This window comes from Notothenia rossii (assembly GCF_949606895.1).
Source record: "Notothenia rossii genome assembly, chromosome: 6".
In the NCBI taxonomy this organism is placed as follows: Eukaryota; Metazoa; Chordata; class Actinopteri; order Perciformes; family Nototheniidae; genus Notothenia; species Notothenia rossii.
This window is the reverse complement of record NC_136909.1, coordinates 7,045,747-7,067,693: the sequence shown is the minus strand read 5'-3', so window position 1 is coordinate 7,067,693 and position 21,947 is coordinate 7,045,747. Positions and strand designations below refer to the sequence as shown.

Sequence of the window (21,947 nt, the reverse complement as noted above, 5' to 3'; positions counted from 1 at the left end):
ACAGTTCTCTCTCTCTGGGCAGCGAAAAAATGTAGCGCAACCTCTGGACTATATGCATCTTATTTTTGGTATAACTTTTTCCCAGTTTCAGCTTTATTAGAGAAATGGGGAGGATGTCAAAGTCAACTTTATTGTCAATCTCAAAATACGTTTGTACACACAGAAAGATCGAAATACTGTTTCCCTCTGTCCCGATGTATGAAATAACACATTAAAATACAAGAACACTCAATAAGAATTACAAAATAACCGTTTACTTCAATGTGTAGCGAGCGTAGGCTGTGTTCTACCCAGCATTTGTCACAGAAGCCGTAGCGCCTATCGGCTGCCAGCTCTATTTTTGCAAACAATCTGAAATGTGATATTCTTTATGGCTTGAAAAATAATGTTATACTATTTGTTGACTTTTGTCTGTAGAGAGTAAAGAAGGTTATCGGGATCGAAATGTGTCAGGAAGCTGTGGAGGACGCCAAGGTTAATGCAAAGCTCAACGGTAAGAGGCCAGAGGACCCATACACACAGCCAGTGAATTCGAATTATGACATGTTTATATTTAAGCAATAGCTCACGACAGGCCGTGGTATATGCTCATTATGTCACAGCTAAGAGGCGTGGTTCGGCCCGACGCGAAGCTGGTGTTTTCTTCTCCAGTTTCAGCCCAACTTTATTCAGTTAAATTGACCGGACTTCTTTCTGCAGATTTGAGCGTCCTTAACGACGGTCAATAAGTCCTTGCTGCACATTATCCCTTACATGTTTCCATCTTAAGCTTTGTTAGTTAGTTAATGTTAGTTATGGACGTAATGCAACGGTTGTAGCTTTTCTCAGACGCGGAGGGATACTGACTTGTTGTGAAAAGTAACTACAATTCCACTCGTGATATACGCTCATTATACCACAGCTAAGAACCAATCAGATTGCTTGATTTGACTTATCCGTTTTACAATCATAAATGTAGTTCAGTCAGTGTTAACATGGTTTAAGTTAATTGATGTTAAATAGTTTTTATAAATTGGAAGTTTGCCGTGTTGAGGGCTAACCTTCTGCATGTCTGATTTTGTGTATGACTTCCACAAAAAGCATTTATGTTTTATTTATTTATTTATTATTATGTTTCCTTTGTTTGTTTTTGAAGGTCTGAGCAATATTGAGTTTCACTGTGGGAAAGCTGAGGACGTGTTTCCCAACATCCTCAATGCTCTGGTGTCGCCCAACCTCACCGCCATAGTGGATCCTCCGAGGGCCGGCCTACGTGAGTTCACGGCCAAAAAATGGAAACTAATTCACTCGCTTCAGGATTTGACACACGTTAAGTTTTCCTTTGTCCTAAACTAAACAGATTCCAAGGTGATTCTTGCCATCAGGAGGGCGGAGCACCTGAAGAGGCTGGTGTACGTAGCATGCAATGCTAAAGCTGCCATGAACAACTTCATCGAGTGAGTCATTATGGTTTCATTATTTAAAGCAGCAGTTCGATTAAAGGAACACTTCTCCCACACCGCTAAAGGACGATTTGTTTATCAATTACTGTCACCTTTTTATTCTTAAAGGAAATCCTTTACTCGCATGCCTCCATGGTGATTCAAGAGTAAAAAGAAGAGAGTAGTCTGGTTGAATTGAAGTTTTTTTAAGAGCCAAAGAATATCAACTTGTGCACTATTTTCTTAGTCTCATTAACTTACTTCCTAAACACACTTGTTTTTACTATATCTCACTACGTAAAACACGCCTTGTAAACAATACTTTCAAACGGTACGACCTCAGTGAAAATGCATGTGTGTTCACAAGTTGATAAATCAATTGAGCGAAAATTAAAGTTATTAAAAGGCATTTTTCAAGGGATTACATTTTGTATCTTGTTTTCAATAAGTATATAAATGGTCCAAAGAGGTTGTATTCTACAGTCTGCCTGAATGTAATCATTGCGTAGGTGTGTAGTGTGATTCTGTGTAGTTGGGTTTGACGTCATCTGAACAGGACATCGCACGCTCACTGCTTGATAGCGCGCGAAGGTCCGTTTACGCCAGTTGCTAAGCAACATCGTTGTGGGGAAATGCAAGTTTGCGTCCAAATGGTTGGAAAATAAGGGGGAAGGACAATCAATACTGAATATAGTCAATGTGAGGTGAAGTGTGTCGCCAAGGTAACCGGTTAGAAGTCAAAGTGGCGATGAGCTCTTAAAATGTATGGAAAGGGTCTTAAAAAAGGTCTTACATCTGACTTCAGGATTCCTGCATATACCCTGGTTTAGTAGGTGGTTTGTGAATGGGATGTTTTGATATTTTTTTGGCCCAATCAAGAATTTTTTTTCGATTTTTCTTTTGGCAATAGTGGAGCGTGTGAACACTTTAAAAGCCTTCCAACCCTCTCCCATGAGTATGAGAGGTGTATTCTTTATTTAGATCATATTTGTATGCATGCTCCGTTACTTAATGTTATCATTTTAAAATAGATTTGACTGTTTTCTGGAAGAAAAATTAAAAAAAGTTTTAACACTGATTGTATCTGACCTTTTTGATAAACATCAAATTAATTAAATGTATCACGACCGTTTATTTTATGGACAAACTAATCCTTAAAAGCAATTTCTTTATCGGTATCATCTGTGTTGACGGACTTGTGAGAGGCCTGAATAATCACACTGTATCTCTCGTCACTAAAGTACATTTTAAAGGTGACCAATTCTAAAAAGTGTTCCTCTTTGTCTCTCAGTCTGTGCAGAGCTCCGTCTAAAAGAGTTCACGGCGCAGCTTTCCGCCCGGTGCGAGCGATGGCCGTGGATCTGTTCCCTCAGACGATGCACCTGGAGATGCTGCTGCTGCTGGAGAGGGTGGACTACGACTCCAAGCAATGAGCGACAGACACACCGGGGGTCTTACCTTCAGAGAGGGGCCCGGCCTTTGATAGGTAGCATGGGGGTCTCCATACTTTAAGTGTATGCAAACAGTACTCAACAGTTTTTTTTTCTAGCAATCTGCAAGAGCTTATAGTCTTACATTCAAGTCTGTGCATCCACACAATACATTTTCACCAGTCCTTTTATTTCGTAACAATAGCTTGTGCATGAAATCATCTGTTCGTGTAAATACAGAATGCATTGCACTGTATTTGCTTAACTGAATATGGACTATCCCTTTTTGCTTGTTTAGTGAGAAATAATGTCAGCTCTGCTTGCTAATGCTATTTTTATAAGCTTTCAAAACTACATTTAAAGAAAACTGAGATTGACATTTTGATACTTTGTTAAACTGCGAAGGAATGCCCCAGTACAATGGAAAAAGTAGCATCTCAGTTTGTTTACTTCCTGTTGAGTGTTGAATCATTCTGCGTCTGAATTAAAAGTTCTTCCAGTCATTAGTCAAGACATTTTATTTTGCATAACAAACACCACTGAAGTCATGGAGCTCAGGTTGCAATACATACTTCATTTTCTAGGCAGCGACATGTCAAACGACACAGCTGTATGGTTTTTCTTCTCACACCGACACACGCACTGAACGGAAAGCACATTCTTAAATCAACCTACAATATCACAACAGCCTGTTTAAACTGGGATGTATTCAAGACGACTTTGTAAAAAAAAAAACAGGCCAAATAATTGACAGAATGAATACACAGTAGTTTGTTCCAGCAAGAAATGTGTATTTCCTGTTGTAGATGTTTTGTCTGTAGTTTGTAGTAACATAAGGACTCTATAAAATGCATAAGACTGTATGTAAGCTTTGGTATACACACTCACCAGCTTGTGTTTGTTCCTGTCAGTGTACCAACGTAAATGTACAAGGCTGCCTTTTGAAAAGTGTATTTACCATGTGTTTTGAAAATATAAATCACGATGGAAAAGCAAACAATCCTTTAAGACCAGTCTCAGAAAAAATATGCACAGGCTGTCTTCACTCAAATACTAAATTGAGTACAGGGGGCTTGGTCTTTCCACTTCCTGTTGAAGGGTGTTTTAGGTCCATTATACTCTGAGCCCTTCATGAAATTGATAAACTAAGGCAACTCAAACAAGCTAATGAAATGATTATTGGTGTGTGTGTGGCATTAGTACTCTTGAGAGCATAACGGAAAGGATCCTTCGCTCTACATATCTTCTGTGCTTGTGTTTTACTGCAGAGATTAGGACGTTTCATTTCTTGTACTTCCAAAAGCAAAGGGTCAAGAAAGGCAACACGTTTCTCCACTATTACTCCTGTACCATAAGCATGATCAGTCAATGACAAGTGCATAACGAGAGTTCTGAATAGTCGTCATTTCACAACGCATGTTTTCAAATCGTGCAAAACCAAGACAGCAAGTGTCCATTCTGAGGATAAACAAAAAACAGCTTGTTTTTTTCTATTCACCCCAAAAAATATTCATAACACCGACCATTAAAATACCAAATAAACTAGTATGTTTCCCGATTAAAACGATACACGTATTAGTCCCTTTCAAATACGTTAAGCACAAAACTAATAGCTGCAAGGTGTTCAAAACGACACTTCAAAAACAAAACCAAGTGACTGCGCTCAGAGAAACATGCGTTTTTATTTGAATCGGTCGATGTTTTTAAGTCTGCAGCTCGGGGAGTGTTTTTTAAGTGCCGTATAGCTAGTTTGCATCGAGAGGTAGGTGATATTTCTCTACTGTTAGTGCGCATCTACCAGCTGAGGAAGCGTTTCTACTGGCCCGGTCAATGTGGATCTATATTGCCATCAGGTGTGTGTGTGTGTGTAGGGGTCTGTAGGTGTAGGTGTGTGTGTGTGTGTGATGCATAATTCAGTGATGGGGGGGGGGGGGGTGGAGTGTGTGACAGTGACGGGGTTTCAGTGCTCCAGCAGGGACTTCAAACGTCCACAGTGCAGAGGGGCTCGCTGCCCGGCTGGGCCGACTCATTTATGGTCATCTTGGGCTTCTTCCTAGTTTCCTCCTGTTGGAAGATGACGGTACAAGATGTTACAAGTTACAAGATTCAATCCGTTCACAATGTTAAAACCATAGAAACGGCTACGCTGATCTGAAGGAGCTTAGTTTCTCCTTGAGCCTGTTGCTGTAACTATATTCATACCAATAACACATTCAGCAAATGAAAGTTGGGATGGGGGTATGGGACAGAATAAAAGCTAAACATTACTTTTATCCAAAGCCACTTACAATAAGTGCATTCGACCAAGAAGATACAAACTTAAAGGAAACAGAATCATATCAGTACATCAGGTTTCATAGAGACCAACATTTCAAGTGCTGCTCAACTGGCTTTAGATAAGCCAGTCCTTTATTAGTATATAAGTGCTTTGTTAGTAATTCTATCGCTCGAAGTGGAGTCGAAAGAGATGAGCTTTCAGTCTGAAGAAGATGTGTAAGCTTTCTGCTGTCCTGATGTCCATGGGGAGCTCATTCCACCATCTTGGAGCCATGCTACACAAAAAGCAGCCGACTCTCACCCTCTGCGTGGCTAGCTTCCTCATCTCTTCTTGCAGCTTGTTCAGGATGTGGAGGTTTGGCTTGTTCTTTTTGGCAAACTGCTGGAGCTCGATCACACTCTTGTCAGCGCTCTCCTGCAAAACATCAGCGGAGATGTGCTTACACAGTAATACAAACCATTTTCATTTCTGGCATAATCACCATTTACACTTCCCTGCTTGTTCTCTGGTGGTGAGGTTAAGGAAATGCTTATGGCTGGTACAACTGAAACAGCCTGATAATTGCACACTGAAATCTACAGTGAGACGAAATTCCACTCGACAAAAAACTGAAATGTTAAGAAAACTAAACCTTTCCACACTTCTTCATGAACACAGAAGCTTTTCAGTACAAACATATTTACCTTCTTCACCATCTTGTTGCTCTCTCGGCCGTACATGCGCAGCAGGGAGCCCCAGTTCTTGACGTGGGGATGAAGCATCTGTAAGATCTTCTGAGAGGCCAGCTGTTTGCCCACCCTCTTGTTCTTGCCTGGTGGCACATGTACACAGCATGTCAACAAACAGACATGGCATTTCAAACTAGTTGCCTCGACACTACACAGCTCTACACATGTGGATAAAGGAGGATTACTCACACCAGCCACGCACAGTGTGCTTCCCGCACGTCATCACATATTCACTCTTCTGGTTTTTCCCGGGGATCACCTCAAACTTAATGCTGGTGTCTCCCATCCCATGGTTTCTGCAGGACAGACACAACAGTACGTTTAAAACATGTTTGATCTGCAACAAGTCATTAACGCTAAGCAGCGACAGTGGAAGATGGCAGCGGCTTTAAAGCACATAAGGAATGCTAACAATGACAACGTCTACTCAGAAAACACCAAGCGATGTTAAAGGTGGGGTAGGTACGTTTGAGAAACCGGCTCGAGATACACTTTTTGTTATATTCCATGGAATGCTCTAAACATCCCGATAGCAATGAATATCTCAAGTGCTTTGACAATAAATACATATATCATCTGTGGAAGCCGTGGCGCTGTAAAAAGCTCGACCAATCATCTGAGCCGGCCCGGCTAAAATAACTGGATGGCCTACCTGCCTGTCAGCCTTCCATCTGTGCACAAACTTATCTCGTGCCCTCATTGGTCATGTGCGCGTTCGTGTGTGTTGGAGGAGGGGCTCTGTAAGGAAGTGGCAGATTTTCTCTGGCTGTGTATTTTCTAATTCTAGCGCACTCAAGCTGGTTTCCCCAAAATGACCTACCCCACCTTTAAGTGTATAAAGATGATACAATATGGCTAATAATAATAGCACCTGTGTTCAATGTAACACATTCCTATATTGTATACAACTGCTTCAGAATACACTTTAACTCTTCAGTGTAGATATTTCTTTAAATGAAACACAAATATTTATTACAATTGTCTTTGATGGCATCGATTTGGTCCTTACCTTTTAAGGCACTCGTGAAGAATCTGATATGGCGAAAGTAGTCCTGCTTTGTTGGTCAGCTCGTACACTCTAGTGTCTTCTATACTGATATGATTAAAATACTGTGGAGCAGAAAACACACATTGATTTCAGGGATGCTTTCAAGGGAAATATAACCGTCCTGATACCTGCCTTTAGTGTCAAAGGTACATAACTTTAACTTACTCTTTTGTACTTCACTGAAAAAGTGTCAATAATATATGCAAGTACCTCCAGTTCATCGCCCTCAACGGGCTTCTCCTCCGAGGTCTGCTTCACAAAGTCAGGGATGAGGATTTCCAGTGTGGCTCGAGCTGAAGTTCACACCAAACCACCAGAGAGGGAAAGAAGGGATGCATTGCAACGTGAACATTAACCAACTGTATTATAGTAAGAATATAAAGACGTCCTCTCTGTGAACATCTCTACTTAGAGGTGTTCTTGTGGTACTTGGTAACAGTTAGCATTTGGTATGGGAACACTAATGAATCTGGCTGATGAAGTTATCTTTTCCAATTAACATGGTGAACAGAATACACTTAGATTAGAATTGACCTGGACAAGTGATTCCCTTTTGCTGATTTAATAGCTGTACATTTGCTCCACACTGACAATTGTAACTAAATATAAAACACAATTTGGGATTTCAAAACTCTCAGAGGGCTCCGAGTTAATACAATGTTTATTTAGATGTGAAATAAATCAATCCGTCTTTCACAATTCTCAGTCATATAAATAAAAATGAATTACCAGCTTTATTTTTGGCAAGTTTTTTACTACTTGCGGTTCCTGTGCCGTACGTTACTCCGTCTATAATGACCGACGCTCCAAAGGGTTCACTTGGGTTCTCTGTGGACACACACTCATTCAGTTTCATGTCTTATAACAGTCAACAATAATCTTTACCTTATAAAAGAGGTAAAGTCATTTCTGCTGTGCACATTGTGGGCGTTAGGGTGACGGCAGAATGAGCAGGTGAACACGTCACGATATATACCAGAGTTGGAAATTGGTGCATTTCCACTGCAGGGCCTCGCTCGGCTTAGTACGGTATGGCTAGGCCTCGTTAGGCCAGGCTCACTTTATGCTGCGTTTCCATTAAAGTTTAGTAGCTGGGGCAGTAACTATAGTAACGCAGTGTAGGCGGAGCCGTGACGTCATCTTCAATGAGAACCACAAAACCAACATCAGCCGTTAGCTGTTAGCCCTCAGAGCTCACAGCTCCTCATATCTGTTCAGAAACTAGACAACAGTTAAACAAGTACAAACCACAGACTGTCTGTGTCATGGAGAATACAGTCGCTGGTTTGTTTATGTCTGTAGGCCGTTGTTGTGAGTGTGGACGGTCGGAGCATATACTGCGTTAGCTTAGCCAATCTCCATTCAGAAAACACGCATCTTAAAAGGTTTTTCGCCTGCCGTCTGTCTGCAGACTTGTCAAAGCATTCATTCATGGTTTTTACTATCCGGTATCAGTGTGTAGTTATTTCTGCATCATTTAGAAACGTGTATTACAATTAAATCACGGTCAAATATGTTCATCTTGTTGTAGTTGTAGCCCCCTTGCCAGCGATTCTCTCTCTAGTTTAGCATACTCAGCCCGACTCAGCCCGGAAAGAACCTCGATTTTGGAGAGCCAGAAAACTGTGAAATAGTACCCGCTAGCCAGTACTACCCCAATTGTAAACGCAACCAAAAACGGGGCGGGCACGGCACGCTTAAACCGTGCTACGTGCTGCAGTGGAAATGCGCCATGTGTTATAAAAGGCAAAATTGACAACGTGTTTTAAATAATGAAAACTCTTAAAAGATAAATTGTAGTAAAAAGTTGAACTCACCACATTCAAAAAAGTTGTAAACAGGTCGAACCTTTAGGACACGTTGCATATATTCATGCAAGATGCAAACTTCAGACTTCCCGTTAGGGTTGATGACGAATTCTGTTACAATAGAAAATAAAAAACAATGCATCAACACACTTATAAAAAAAAGGGACAGCTTTAACAGTATTGGTATAAAAATGTAATTAAACTACAGTATGATTTTAGATAAATGAAATAAGTTATAGTAAGGCTACACAGACAATATATATAGGGTTAAAACATTTTTTGTTGTTATTGGTTTCATTTGTTACCTATTGGGGCTGCACAGTTAAAGGATGCATGGATTACTTTGACTGATATTGCAATTGAAATTAGAGTGAGTAGGAATGGATGCCGAGCCCCGGTAGTAAACGGGCCCCGGGGCTGAATTATTAAAGACCGTGGTTAAGCTGCAACGTTATCGGTCTTTTTATCGGTACTGGAGACATGTGAAAAATATCTCATATGTATTATTGCTACACAAACATTATATTGCAGTTTTAGTGTCTCCAACTCAGTTTCTAACATGCAAAAAGACTGCAAAATGCATCTATGATTATTTTTAGTATTTTTGATCTTTCCAATCCAGACGAGATCTCTTTCCCCCGTCTCTGTGCGAGGGGGCGGGGCAGTTTACACACACACAGCTGCTACATGCAGCAACACACTGAGGAGACGGCGGAGAGAACGCGCTCCGAGGTGTGGTTAAACTTTACCCGTCTCGATGCTCGTTACCAAAAGCGCAATAAGAGTTTAGCATGTAAGGGCGGTAACACGAGCAATTTGTCTAAACATTTAGCAAAAGTGCACCACATCCAGACGGAGGAATGCACCGGGTTCGACTGTCTTTCTAGCAGCTCTGTAGCCTCATCCACGAGTAACGTTTCCACGTCAGGTGTTATGTATGCTAGCAGCAACACACAGAGTTAACTACATTATACAAACATGGGTTCATGATTAGAGGTAACTGAGTTACTTGTTAAAGTTTCAGCTATTCTGTTTACAGTTCTGTCATCAGATTATTTAATACCATTTGTCAAAACATTGTTGTTTCTTTTGATGTGAAATATTATTTATTTTATTTAAATAAAAAGCAATGTTCATTTTGTTCACAATTTATTTACCTAAATTTTTTCTCCAAAAGAACCGATAACAGCACCGTTAAAAGACCGGACCGATAAGCGGTATCGATAAAAGTAGTAGTACCGTTCAAACCTTTACGATACCCATCCCTAAGAGTGAGTGATCATTTTAATAACATTAACATACATATTTAAAAAATATATTAAAATGATCATAGTGTCATTAAAAAAAAGGATCTGTTTATTATATTATAAGGATTATTTAAAAAGTCTCAAGAATACCGTTTGTAGGACACTAAGTTTATGTTGAAATTTCAATTACATGAATTGTGCAGCCCTATTATCTATAATAGCCTTAGAACAGGACTGTCTTTGAAAAGCCCTTTGAGGCATCTCTCGTGATCTGGGGCTATAATAAATGTTGATTTGACTCCATGTAAGCGTTACCTTTCTTAGTGGGCGCGTCCTGCACCGACAGCGTGATGAGCTTCTGGTTGGCGGGTAGGATGGGCCGCTCACACTCCGCCTGCTTCCTCTTCAAGTCTCTGTTGAACTGCCGTCGCTCGGCCCACGTGCGAAACTTCTTGACGGTGACTTGTTCAAAGTCAAAGCATTTCTCCAGGTAAATCCGGAACTCGTCAATGTCTGTGAGGAGGTTTTAAGATCGATAAACACTTGAATGAGAAACGGCTTAAAAGCAGGGGTGTCCAAACTACGGCCCGTTTTGAATCGGCCCTCAGCAAATTCAAAAAGTATAATGGAGTATGGCCGACAAAATAAACTTCTGCTTGTCTTATATCGTACTTCTTAAATAAAAAAATTCCGCCAAAATCCATTTTTACACGCTCGTGAACTTTCAACGGAGGGAGCGGGGGACACACGCACGCTCGTAAACTGTTAGCGCCGGTGTTATGCCGTGTTATGCATGCCCACTGTAGCGGTTTCACCAACTAATCGACTAGTCGACTACCTTTACCACTAGTCGGCGCTGTAGGCCCTAGTCAACTACTCGCGAAAAAAATGGAGGTAAATGAGGTGCTGCAAAATGCTACAAAACACGTCCGACATTCTTCTGTATGGCAGTACTTCAACGAAGATGTAACCAACTCCACAGTGAAGTGTCAGTTGTGTACAGCTGTACTGAAGTACAATACAAATGCATCTGCTATGCGCAACCATCTGAAGATGGAACACCCGCTGCCGACAGCTAGCACTAGCAGTAATGCTAGCACCAGTGAGCAACGGACCGGCGTCAGCACTGAACAGAGGCAAACGAACAGCAAGAAAACACGGGTCAACAGTGATGCGGATGATGAGCTACGGGATTACTGCCAGCGGACACCGCATATCCCCACAATGGATAATCCACTGGAGTGGTGGGCAGAAAAACGTGCACCGCTTCCTCCGCTTTCGAGGAGCTACCTGGCTATTCCAGCCACAAGCACCCCGAGTGAGAGGGTTTTTTCCCTGGCAGGCAACACTGTCACCCGAAAGCGGTCAAGCCTCCTTCCCTCACATGTCGATGCGTTGGTGTTCAAACCAAAAATATGGAAAGGTGCACGTTATCGTGGAGGACAGCGAATAAAGTGTTGCGCACTGGATTTAAGTGGCATTTTAAACAAGAGTTTTTTGCTGTCGATTTTGTTGAGTCCAGTTACTGTTTGTTATTTACTCAGCCATGTAACACAAATTAAAATGCAGTGTTTAATGTTACTGTATGAGTTCCAATAGAAAATACAGTTGTAAACCTCTCTTTGTGTGTCTTTATTATGACGTAACGACTAGTCGACTGCTATTTTGAAAAACGTGTCGACTAGTAAATATTGGTAGTTGTGAAACCCCTAGCCCACTGCACCTCACAGGAGCGCGCACAATGATTTGTTCGGCAAAGTTAGGTTTGGAAAAGGTATCATTTCCTTTTTGGCGGGCATGCATAACACGGCATAACACCGGAACCTCGCTGCGGGGAAGCAGTGCAGCTGTTCCGAGTTTGTTCTAATCCGTGAAAATGATAGACTGCTTTCAGATTTTTCCATCATCGTTAAAAAAAAATTCGTCAGGCAGAAAATTCGGTTAACGCGAACTCTGCACAGTAGTATTCATGTAGTAATGAAACCACTTTTCAAATAAATTCAGTCGATTAAAGTTGGAAACATTTTCTAACATATCTTAGTTGATAAGAAAAAAGCCCAATGGCTTATTTCCATAACAAGCTTGAAATACACCCTTCATATTTCTCCTTATTATAATCACTCTGAGGCTTCTGTGTTAAGGGATGAGCTGCCAACATCATGTACCTACATTTGATTGATTTTGCTAACTTATAACTGAACTTAAGAGGCGATATACCTCGAGTGAGCGGCCCAGCCCTTCGTATATTTCTCTGCATGTGGACCTCGGTGAAAAAAGTTTGGACACTCCTGCTTTAAAGTCTTACAGCACCAAAAACACAACAACGACTTCTATCACTGGAAGGGCTGCACGCTTTGAGAACAAAATACTGCAAAAAATGTCATATAAAAAGCTCTTACCTATGGACTCGTCCTTGCACACCTCCACTTTAGCTCTCACTTGTCCCAATGCTCCCTGTGCAGTGTCGAACGCGTGAGGCCTTTTACACGCCAGGCTTGTTTTGGGGGTACTTCCTCCCCCGTGGACCCCGTCAATCACGATGAAGGGAGGGATAATGTAATGCTCCTCAGCTGGAGCCTCAGAGGGACCGGCCATCTCTTCACCATTGGTCTCATCAACTGCTTTGACAGGACTCTCCTCTGCATTTTGGGTCACGTCTACATTTTGAGTCTCCTCTGCATTTTGAGTCTCCTCTGCATTTTGGGTCACGTCTACATTTTGGGTCTCCTCTACATTTTGGGTCACGTCTACATTTTGGGTCTCCTCTACATTTTGGGTCACCTCCCCATTCAGCTCCTTCTCCTCCACAGCCTTGATCTTCTTGTAGTGAAGGCAAGGGATGCTGCTGGTCGGAGGGTCGTGTTTCTGTACCAGGAAAGAAGAGCCCAAGAGTTTTTACAAAATGTTGACCGTGGTGAATTTGAAGCCATTGTCGACTTTATCGTAGCGTCGTATGAAATGCTCACTGTTTGGAATAGAATAAATACACTTGAGGGGTATGAAACAGGATGCCATCAGATTGTTACCGTGGGTTTGCTCAACAATGCTAAGCACCACATCTTAAAATGGTGGCAAGAAGACAGAGAGAGAATCACTAAAGTCTTTCCCTAATCCAGTAAATACAGGTTTTGACTGGGATAATCTGTTAGAGTGTGATTTATTTTAAATGTTCACATACCTTTCTAATAAAATATAAACTTGTTTTTAAAACATGGGACCGCCTAATCTGCTGAAAGGCGTGCTGGTGTAATGAACTACAGCATTTCTTATAATAAATACCCTTTGGTGCAGCCAACTAATAGGATCTGTAGGAGCCAAAATGCTACCTAGCCTGAGTTTATTATTTGTATTATTATTATTATTTGTTTACGTCACTTTAATTTGTATTTGTTGAGCACTTCCGTTAATTGTCACATGGGTGTGATTTGTGTATTTATGTCACCTGTTTCGTGTCGAGTGCGGACGACAGAGGGTGAGCTTGTGCTGACATTTCTTTCTGTTGACCGTTTCGTCCCTAGAGTTAGTGTTTTGATTTTGTTTATTAAATATCGTCAAACTATCTAACTTCAGTGTGGACTGTCTCATTGAAAACACGTCGCAGTTTATAGCCAAGCTTATTAGCCTCTCAAATAGAATGGGAAATTGAGCCCACACAGGATCCATGCAAACAACTTGATGCAGTGCTCACGTGTGAAATGTAAGAAGCTTATAAAAAGACACTTGTGTTGCATCTTACCCTAATACTGCCAGTGCCAAGGAAGTAGGGTCTGGACCAGGTCACCACTCTGGTTTCTCTGTGCAGGTAGACGGGAATGCCCGAGTTATGGAATGTCATGATCCATCCGTCTGGGAGAGGCTCAGTGGGGGGGCGCCCACGACCTGGCGTGGGGGGAAATGCAAAAAAGCAGGTGCTAATTAATACTTTTAATGCATAACTGAATATCTCTCCATTCATATCAGTTGAGAGATATTCACACTAGGCGGTGACCATGAATGGTGGATTATTCTACCCAAGGAGCCTGATCGTCAGTGGCGGGAAAATGTAGTTATTTAGGGAACATCATTAATTCAACTTTGTGTCACCTAATAGTTGAATATCAATGTTGGATTACCGAAAAAGAAGTGAGCGTTCTTGCACACACAAGTTCATGTTTTTGGATATGGTATCAGATCATGTCATAGGTCAGGTCACACACCTTTAACAATTATTTGAACAATGAGCACATTTAAATTAAAAAACAATGTTCAGAAAGAAAAACACAATTTGGATCATTTAGGACTTTTTTTTAAATGTATGTTGACAGGTCACTTTGACTCTTGCATTCAGTATTTTGAATATCATATAGTATTGTGCCCCAAAGTACTGAAACTGCACTCCATGAATATTTGATGGAACCAGAAACAAACGCAGACAGATCCACCACTCACTCTTCAGGACAGTCTTAATTTTGGTCATCATGGGCTGAACCCCTCCTTCTCCGTCTGACGGGTGATCACTTTCCCCGCCATATTTGTCCTCTGACGGACGCATCTTTTTAGGGACAGGCATGCCCTCCTCCAGCAAGGCGTCCACATCGTTGTCAAACTCCTCCTGGAAGAGTGAGTGGTTAAGGCCGGGAGAGAAGATTGGGTCACCCGAGGCCTGTACTACGAATCCAGTTCAACAGACCCTGGATATGTTTGAGTTACCCGGTTTAACTAACCCAAAACAAACACGCTCTCGCTAAGCGGTCCTATGACGCTGGTTATCACCTCGGTAACTCAAGCCAGCGTTTCTCTGTCTGGCTGAGTGCTCGTTCACATGAAAGGGGCGGGGTTAGCAACATTTGACCAATCACAGACATGGAGAAGCGTACTGACAGCGCAGAGTCATACTTCCTGAATGAAAAGTCAACTATAATATTAGAGAAATATGAAGAAGTTAAACTTTAAACATCCATGACTTAAACACTGTATCCAGGATAAAAGCCACATAGTTGCACCTGCAAGGTGAATACAGCTGGTAACAGAAAAAGGGTTTGAATGCGTCCATTAACAGGTTTATGATATCACTGCCCCGTCTAAGACACCATCTGACTTTAATTACATTTGACTCGAGTGTTTCGTCAACTTAATGTGTTTCTTAAAATAATACTTCTGCATACAGTATGTGGCACTGAGTGTTGCACGGCCAGATACGGCTCAGCTGACTCAGATAAGGAGATATATGATACATTATGATGTGATATGCCACGGACTGTATGTAATGTTACTTTGATCCGGTTACTCATGTTGTGGAAGATATTTAAGTAAGCTTTCTTAACGCTAATGTTATAATAGTCAGATTGCTCTGAAGATGGGAGGTGATACTCTTTTCATTTTCACAGTCAGTTGATTTTTGCCGGCCGTCTTTCCTGCAACGGCAGTTATTCTGCATTTCCTTTCTCCTGTAATATGACTTGATCGCTTTAAACTCCGCACACGGAGCTCTGATTGGTCAGCAGGCGGTGCTTTCACTGAGTTGATCTCTTATCCTAGAACCTAACCTGCTCCGGAGCAGGTTTGCCGTTCAGCATAAGTTACCATGGAGATCTAGCCCGGTAAGAAGAGAACCAGCGTCGTAGGACCGGAAACCAAGAGTTAACCCTGAAGTTAGCTCGCTAAGCAAAAATCTGTCTTCGTAGTACAGGGCTCAGTTAAAAACAGCTTAGTCTCATGTGACGGAGAAACAAACAAACAAAAGGAGTGCACAATATATTTTTAAAATCATCAGTCCCCCACTTAAAAGTAAAATACTCCTGGATTTAGAGACAGACCATATTGGACTGGTGTCAACCCCTACAATTTGAATGTCATTAGTTTAGAACCTTCGATCCCCTCTCCATTAATATTGATTGATTTTTGCATCAAAAGAAAACCCAAAATGTAACGGGAGGAATCAAAAATGTCACTAACCTCTTCCAGCATCTCACTTCTCATTCAGTAATAAAAAACAAAAACAAACATGTATCTAAATTCCTGCTGCTCCCAACTTAACCAGGAGTGGTGCAGTATTAAATTAGAATAACATTAGAAAAGTACTTCTAGCTATACTTAATCTTTCAGTTTGTGCTATTTTCCTCCAAAAAGCATGACTATAAACGTACAACACAACATGTATTTAATGCAAAATTGCAACTGTAAAGGAAAACAGGCCAGCTGAATACTCAAGGTCCTTACAGCTTAAGGCAAGGTAGATTCGATGTTGTACTGCAGCAAAATTAACATTTTAAAACTGGACAAACTTGTCGTTTTGTTGCCATGTTTGCACAACCGCTTTGCCACTGCAGTGGTCTCGCGGAAATGACAGTGTTAATAACGCCCTGTCTTAAATGAACTGTAATAGTCTTACAATATTTCTGTTCGACAGTTAAAAAGGACAACATGTGTGTGTGTGTGTGTAGCTGACAATCGCATGGGTTACTGCAGACATAGAAACAGACATACCTCATAGGCGAAAGTCACGCTCTCCTCATCCGCTTGATCCTGCTGCGCTATGCCCTCAGACTTAAAGCCACCGTGCTCCATGTCGTCATGATCCAGGAAGTTCTCGTAGTGGTCGTCCAGCTCATCCAGTACGGCGAACTCTACCTTGTTTTCCATGTCTACCTCGGACTCATCTGATCTCCTGCCTGCTAAGTTTCCCGCTCCAGAGCTTCCCTCGCCTGAGTCATGCATCTCACCATTCATGCTGTCTAAACCATCATCACTTCCTGCCTCCTGCCCTTCGCCTGTGTACAAAACCTTCCTGTCTTTGCTGTTGATGTTGCTGCTGCTGCTTTCGGTGAAGCTCACACGGATCTTAACATCTCTGAGCAGCTTGAGGTCTGGTAGGAACCCGGAGACTGGGGGGGCGTGGCGGGCTGTTCTGGGGCACTGAGGGTTGGGAATGGCCTCGTCTGAGAGGTGGCTACAGAAAGTGATTGAGCCCTTAGCGAGGGGTTGCTGTGCCATGGCTTCCCCTTCCCCTGGGGTGTCTGTGTGTCCATCACCACCAGAGCTAACGTCCATTACCTCTGCGTCACTGGACGTTTGCAGGGGAGGTGGTGGAGGTGCCATGCCCTCATCTAGGTCAAAAAAACCAGGTGGATCCAAGGGGAGAGGGGGTAGCACATCGTCTATCTCCATTTCCACTGAATAACGAACTACAGCTTATACGCACTGATAATTTATTCTAAAATCTGACCTGTTTTAAGACACTTTCTTCCTATCTGAACCCAGAATGCAGCATGCAGAAGCACATCCCTGTATAGACCACGTACCAGAGGTGAAATTGCTAAGCTGTCTACATTGTTCTTTTCATTAATGTAGACAGCTTTCAGAATCACTGTCTCAATTATTGGAAATCACAATGCATTCAGCTTAATATGGGATCTAGGCACTGATCATCCTCCACTTGAATCTTCTGGAAGCTGCAAAAGAAGACAAGTGAGAGGAACGTTAGCCGTCAGTTAAACAATATTCAACATTTGAACGTAACATATGGGTTTTTAAAATGACTCACTAGAGAGATATGAAATGTATATAGAATATTCTTGTAATTTTTCTTATTTACATGAAGAGAATATTTCATTTATTCAATCACTCTTGTACTCTAAAATGCCTGATGTTGAGTCATAAAATACAAATGGAACAAGCGATACACTTTAAAAGTGATTGATTTTATACAAATATTGTTTTTTGTAAACAGCTAATTTTATTTGTGGGGAACATTTCTCATTCACAAGAATAAATGGACTGACTAACTGCTTTTGCACATGTGTGCTTAGAATAACATCAATATGGCACCACAATTACAAATAGTTAAAAATAATCAAAACCTTTTATTATTTTATAAATATTTTACTTGAAATGTTGATTGTTTTTAATCAATATTTTCTTTACATTTCTGTCTTTATTTACTCTGTATATGTACCTATGTAACCCAAATGTCAATGTTGTGTGTGTATATAATGTTTGATACATATATACAGAGGTGGGAGAAGTACTCCGATCTTGTACTTGAGTAAAAGTACAAGTACCAGAGTGTAGGAATACTCGGTTACAAGTAAAAGTCCTGGATTCAAAATGTTACTCAAGTAAAAGTACCAAAGTATTAGCAGCTTGTGGATGTTACTTCAGTTGTAGTAGAGTAACAAAAGGTATTAACTATTAAATACATGTTGTGAACTAAAAGTACACAATTTACCTCTGAACTGTAGTGGAGTAGAAGTACACAGTAGCAATTTAAATACTCACTTGAAGTACAATTCTCTCAAAAATGGTCCTTGAGTGCAGTACTTGAGTAAATCTACATAGTTACTTTACACCACTGCATATATTCTTTCTTGAATCAAGGAAAATAAACATATGGTTTAACATTCCGGGGAATAGAAGTATCTAAGTTCGAATAACAGGTAGATAAAAGGCAATACAAATTGATACAAGCCTCGTCTGTTCTGCAGCTGCACAACGGGCCCCTAGTTAACATTCATGCTAATATGCTAACAAGCAGCCACACACATATCCGTTGGTCAGCTAGCCCAAAAAACCGTTTATTAGAGAAATACTCACCAATTAAAATGAGACGGCTGTCTTCTTTTTGGGCACCTGACTACCTTTCTAAATTATTGTGTTCTCCATGCGCCGCCATACTGCCTCAACTGATGTAGCCTCGCCATCTTGAAGAAAGCCACAGCGGTAAACCAACCAATGCCCCGCCTACACGACCGGCGTTTTGGTGATTGATCGATCAGCGGGCCAATCACAACGTCCCACTATGACGACTCTGAAAGGAATCGACCAATCGACGTGAACAGCATTCACGTTCCACATTTTTCGCATATGAGCAACATGTTAACCACAGGATATTCAAGAAAGTATTGATGGAAAAGGGAAAAAAATCGCTTTACAGATAAAAATGACTGCTTTGAATAAAGTAAAGTAAAGGTCATGTAAATGTAATTTTCTAATGGGATTTTGTTGCACTATGTCCTAATACGTTTGTTTTTTGGATTACATTGTTTTGACATAATTGCTTCATAAATAAACGTGCCATGCATTGACTATATCTTTTTAGGATGTGTTTAATTTATTCAAATAGGGGTCATGGAAACAACCCAAATGTAAAATATGTAAAGAGTCTCACTTCTCTGCACCTTAAACTCCATGCAACTGCAACAACCACGAGTGCCTCTTTTTTTAATGATTTGGAATGTATTTATTAAATAAGTATAAATAAATGCATAAATAAATGTATGAATAAAAACAGGAATAAATACAGGAATACATAATAGAATAGATACATTAGGAAATAAATAAATAAATGTGTAAATAAATAAATACTAGAATAAATAAATGCATAAATAAATATGGAAATAAATAAATGAATGAATAAATAAATGAATAAAAATAAGAACTGTGAAAAGGGTAGCACTGTATTGGCCTTGTCCTTACCGTAAAGCCCCCCTAGAGGGAGGCACAGTCAGGGTATGGAAGACCACCATTTAAAAAAGTTACTCTTACAACAAAGTAGTATTTGCAGTAATCAAATTAGTAATTTTATTGCTGCATAAAAGCCCTTGAAGTATGAAATGACCGAAGCTCTGTTGTGATGGGGGTTTTGCATGTAACTGTAACCTTTGAGCAAAGCATTACATCCCCATAGTAATCAATCCATGCTTTCAACTTACCAAACAGATCATTGGGGGGGGGGGGGGGGGGGTTTCCTTGGTTGCTGATTGGCTAATGGTTACACAAGACAAAACATCGTTATGATATCATAAAGTGGCCAAAATCTGATCAGCTAATTTTCAGACAGGTTTTTATATAAATGGATCAGGACAAAAAGAGAGAGAATCTTTTTTCCTGAAACTTTCAGAATGTCTTTACACAGAGGGGACGCATGTAGAAAAGACATGAAGAAGTGGATTTTGCATAATAGGGGACCTTTAAAAATCATGAATGCCCAACTATAGGTCTTGATGCGATTTTGAATGAATATTATCCTTTATGCACAGAACGAACAGCTCAGTTATGCTCTGTATTGATGACAAAGCATGACATTAATACAGGAATAATAAAAAAAGAAGAATAAATAAATGTGAAAATAAATAAATACAGGAATAAATAAACAATAGAAAAAACAAATAAATAAATGAAAAAATGTAAGTTAAGAATAAACAGAACACACATCTTTAATGTATTTCTACATCTCTGTTTACTAACATTAATATATGTATTAATTTCCAAACAGTGTTGTTCTGCTTGGTTGCCTTGTATTATTACATACAAGGCAACCAAGCAGAACATGTTTTCCTTTAACAGAGTCTTCTTGACTAATAGAATGAATTCTGGGGGTTGGAGCTTAGACTTTCCCACTTTCAATTTTAAGGACCACCCTACGTGAGGCTAAACTTCAAGGTTGATGATGGAGGGTTAAATGTTGTTGGAATTTGAATACAATTCACCAGTAGAGTTTTCTTGACTATAGCAAATTCCGGTGGTTGGAGCTTAGAATAAATGAATTCGAAAATGTACATGGCACTAAGGACCACCCTATTATTTCATATTGTATTTCTTTAAAGTTTTTAAATATTTATTATTTTTATTGTTTTAATAATTTTTAATATAATTGTATTTATTTTTTGGGGCCATTTGTTTTGTATGTCCCTCGGACGTGCGGGGGGGGGGGGGGGGGGCTTCTTCCTAAAGCTGGCCAGCCCAGCAATTGAAAGTTTGCTATAAATGTTGACGTATCAATAATATACAATACACTCACGTAGGGTGGTCGTTAAAATTGAAAGTGGGAAAGTCTAAGCTCCAACCCCCAGAATTCATTCTATTAGTCAAGAAAACCCTCCTGGTGAATGTTTACCTCAATCTGACAACATGTACCCCTCCCTCATCGTCCTGGGCTGCCACACCAGCAGCTGCAACTGAGGCTACACTTCAAGGTCGAGGATGAGGGAGGGGTACATGTTGTCAGATTGAGGTAAACATTCACCAGGAGAGTTTTCTTGACTAATAGAATGAATTCTGGGGGTTGGAGCTTAGACTTTCCCACTTTCAATTTAAGGACCACCCTAATGAAATAAGAAGTTTTACTACAACTAAATGACCCACAATTTTCTTTTTACATAAAATAACAATTCAAATAAAATATAAATCAGAAAAAAAGAAATTATTAAATTAATTAAACAATAATAAAAAAAGATAATATAATACAATCATAAAAACGCACTTGAAAAATACTATACAAATATATTTAATATGATTTTTATTAAAATAAAAAATTAAAGTGATAAAAATAAGAATTTAAAAACATTTTTATATAAAACTTTTTTAACAGAAAAATGTTTTGCAAATGGGGACAAAAATGTTCTGTTTGCTGCTTTGAAAAAGAAACATACACAAAGGTACAGGACTTTTTTTATGAATTTGTGTCTCCGATGAAAGTAAACTAATGAGAGTCTTTTGTGCACTTTTTAATGCAAACAAAAAGGCCAAGATAAATGAACATCTCTAATAAAAAGGTTTGATTTTAAAATAATTTAAGGGGACCTATTATGCAAAATCTTCTTTTCATGTCTTTTCTACATCAACATATGTCCCCTCTTCTTCATGTCTCTTCTACATCAACATGTGTCCCCTCTGTGGAAAGAGACTCTGAACGTTTCAGGAACAAAGATTCTCTCTCTTTTTGTCCTGATCCATTTCTATAAAAACCTGTCTGAAAATGAGCTGATCAGATTTTGACAACTTTATGATGTCATAACGATGTTTTGTCTTGTGTAACCATTAGCCAATCACCAACCTAAGTAACCCCCCCACCTTATCACCTGAACCTCTTCCTAGAGCACCATTGTGTTATTTTTAACCAAATATCTCTCAGAGGGGAGTGGCTTCTTATTTTCATCTAAAGTAACAGACAGAGAATCAGCACTTTGGAAACAGGGCTGAAACAGAGGGGATTATGGGTAATGCTGCAA

At 40.2% G+C, this 21,947-nt stretch overlaps 2 protein-coding genes across 2 annotated transcripts in view; one reads left to right on the top strand and one right to left on the bottom strand.

Annotated features, from left to right (window-relative positions):
• The window catches only part of trmt2a (tRNA methyltransferase 2 homolog A), a 6,511-nt gene extending 3,154 nt beyond the window's left edge, over window positions 1-3,357 (top strand). The window contains exons 4-8 of the mRNA XM_079687090.1: window positions 270-274; window positions 418-493; window positions 1,136-1,252; window positions 1,340-1,436; window positions 2,713-3,357. Of these exons, the coding sequence (XP_079543216.1) occupies window positions 270-274; window positions 418-493; window positions 1,136-1,252; window positions 1,340-1,436; window positions 2,713-2,854 (437 nt within the window). The 3' untranslated portion in view covers window positions 2,855-3,357. The remainder of the gene's footprint in view (window positions 1-269; window positions 275-417; window positions 494-1,135; window positions 1,253-1,339; window positions 1,437-2,712) is intronic.
• Window positions 3,352-18,686, bottom strand: dgcr8 (DGCR8 microprocessor complex subunit). Its single transcript, XM_079686356.1, has 14 exons — window positions 18,532-18,686; window positions 16,426-17,390; window positions 14,389-14,551; window positions 13,697-13,839; window positions 12,360-12,825; window positions 10,276-10,473; window positions 8,723-8,824; window positions 7,635-7,733; window positions 7,116-7,198; window positions 6,867-6,967; window positions 6,047-6,153; window positions 5,813-5,940; window positions 5,430-5,543; window positions 3,352-4,915 (listed from the first exon to the last, which is right to left on the bottom strand). Exons 2-14 carry the CDS (start codon window positions 17,104-17,106, stop codon window positions 4,832-4,834), a joined length of 2,469 nt encoding a protein of 822 aa, XP_079542482.1. The 5' UTR covers window positions 17,107-17,390; window positions 18,532-18,686; the 3' UTR covers window positions 3,352-4,831.
• Window positions 18,687-21,947: the final 3,261 nt, after the last annotated feature.

What these genes read in the sequence shown, in the direction of transcription:
- dgcr8 (XM_079686356.1), bottom strand. Translation starts at nt 17,106, where the DNA reads ATGGAGATAGACGATGTGCTACCCCCTCTCCCCTTGGATCCACCTGGT. An exon ending in ACTTGCCAAAAATAAAGCTG is followed by an intron (nt 7,199 to 7,634) that starts GTAATTCATTTT and finishes TGTGAACTTCAG; the next exon opens with CTCGAGCCACACTGGAAATC. An exon ending in GGAAGCTAGCCACGCAGAGG is followed by an intron (nt 4,916 to 5,429) that starts GTGAGAGTCGGC and finishes ATCTTCCAACAG; the next exon opens with GAGGAAACTAGGAAGAAGCC.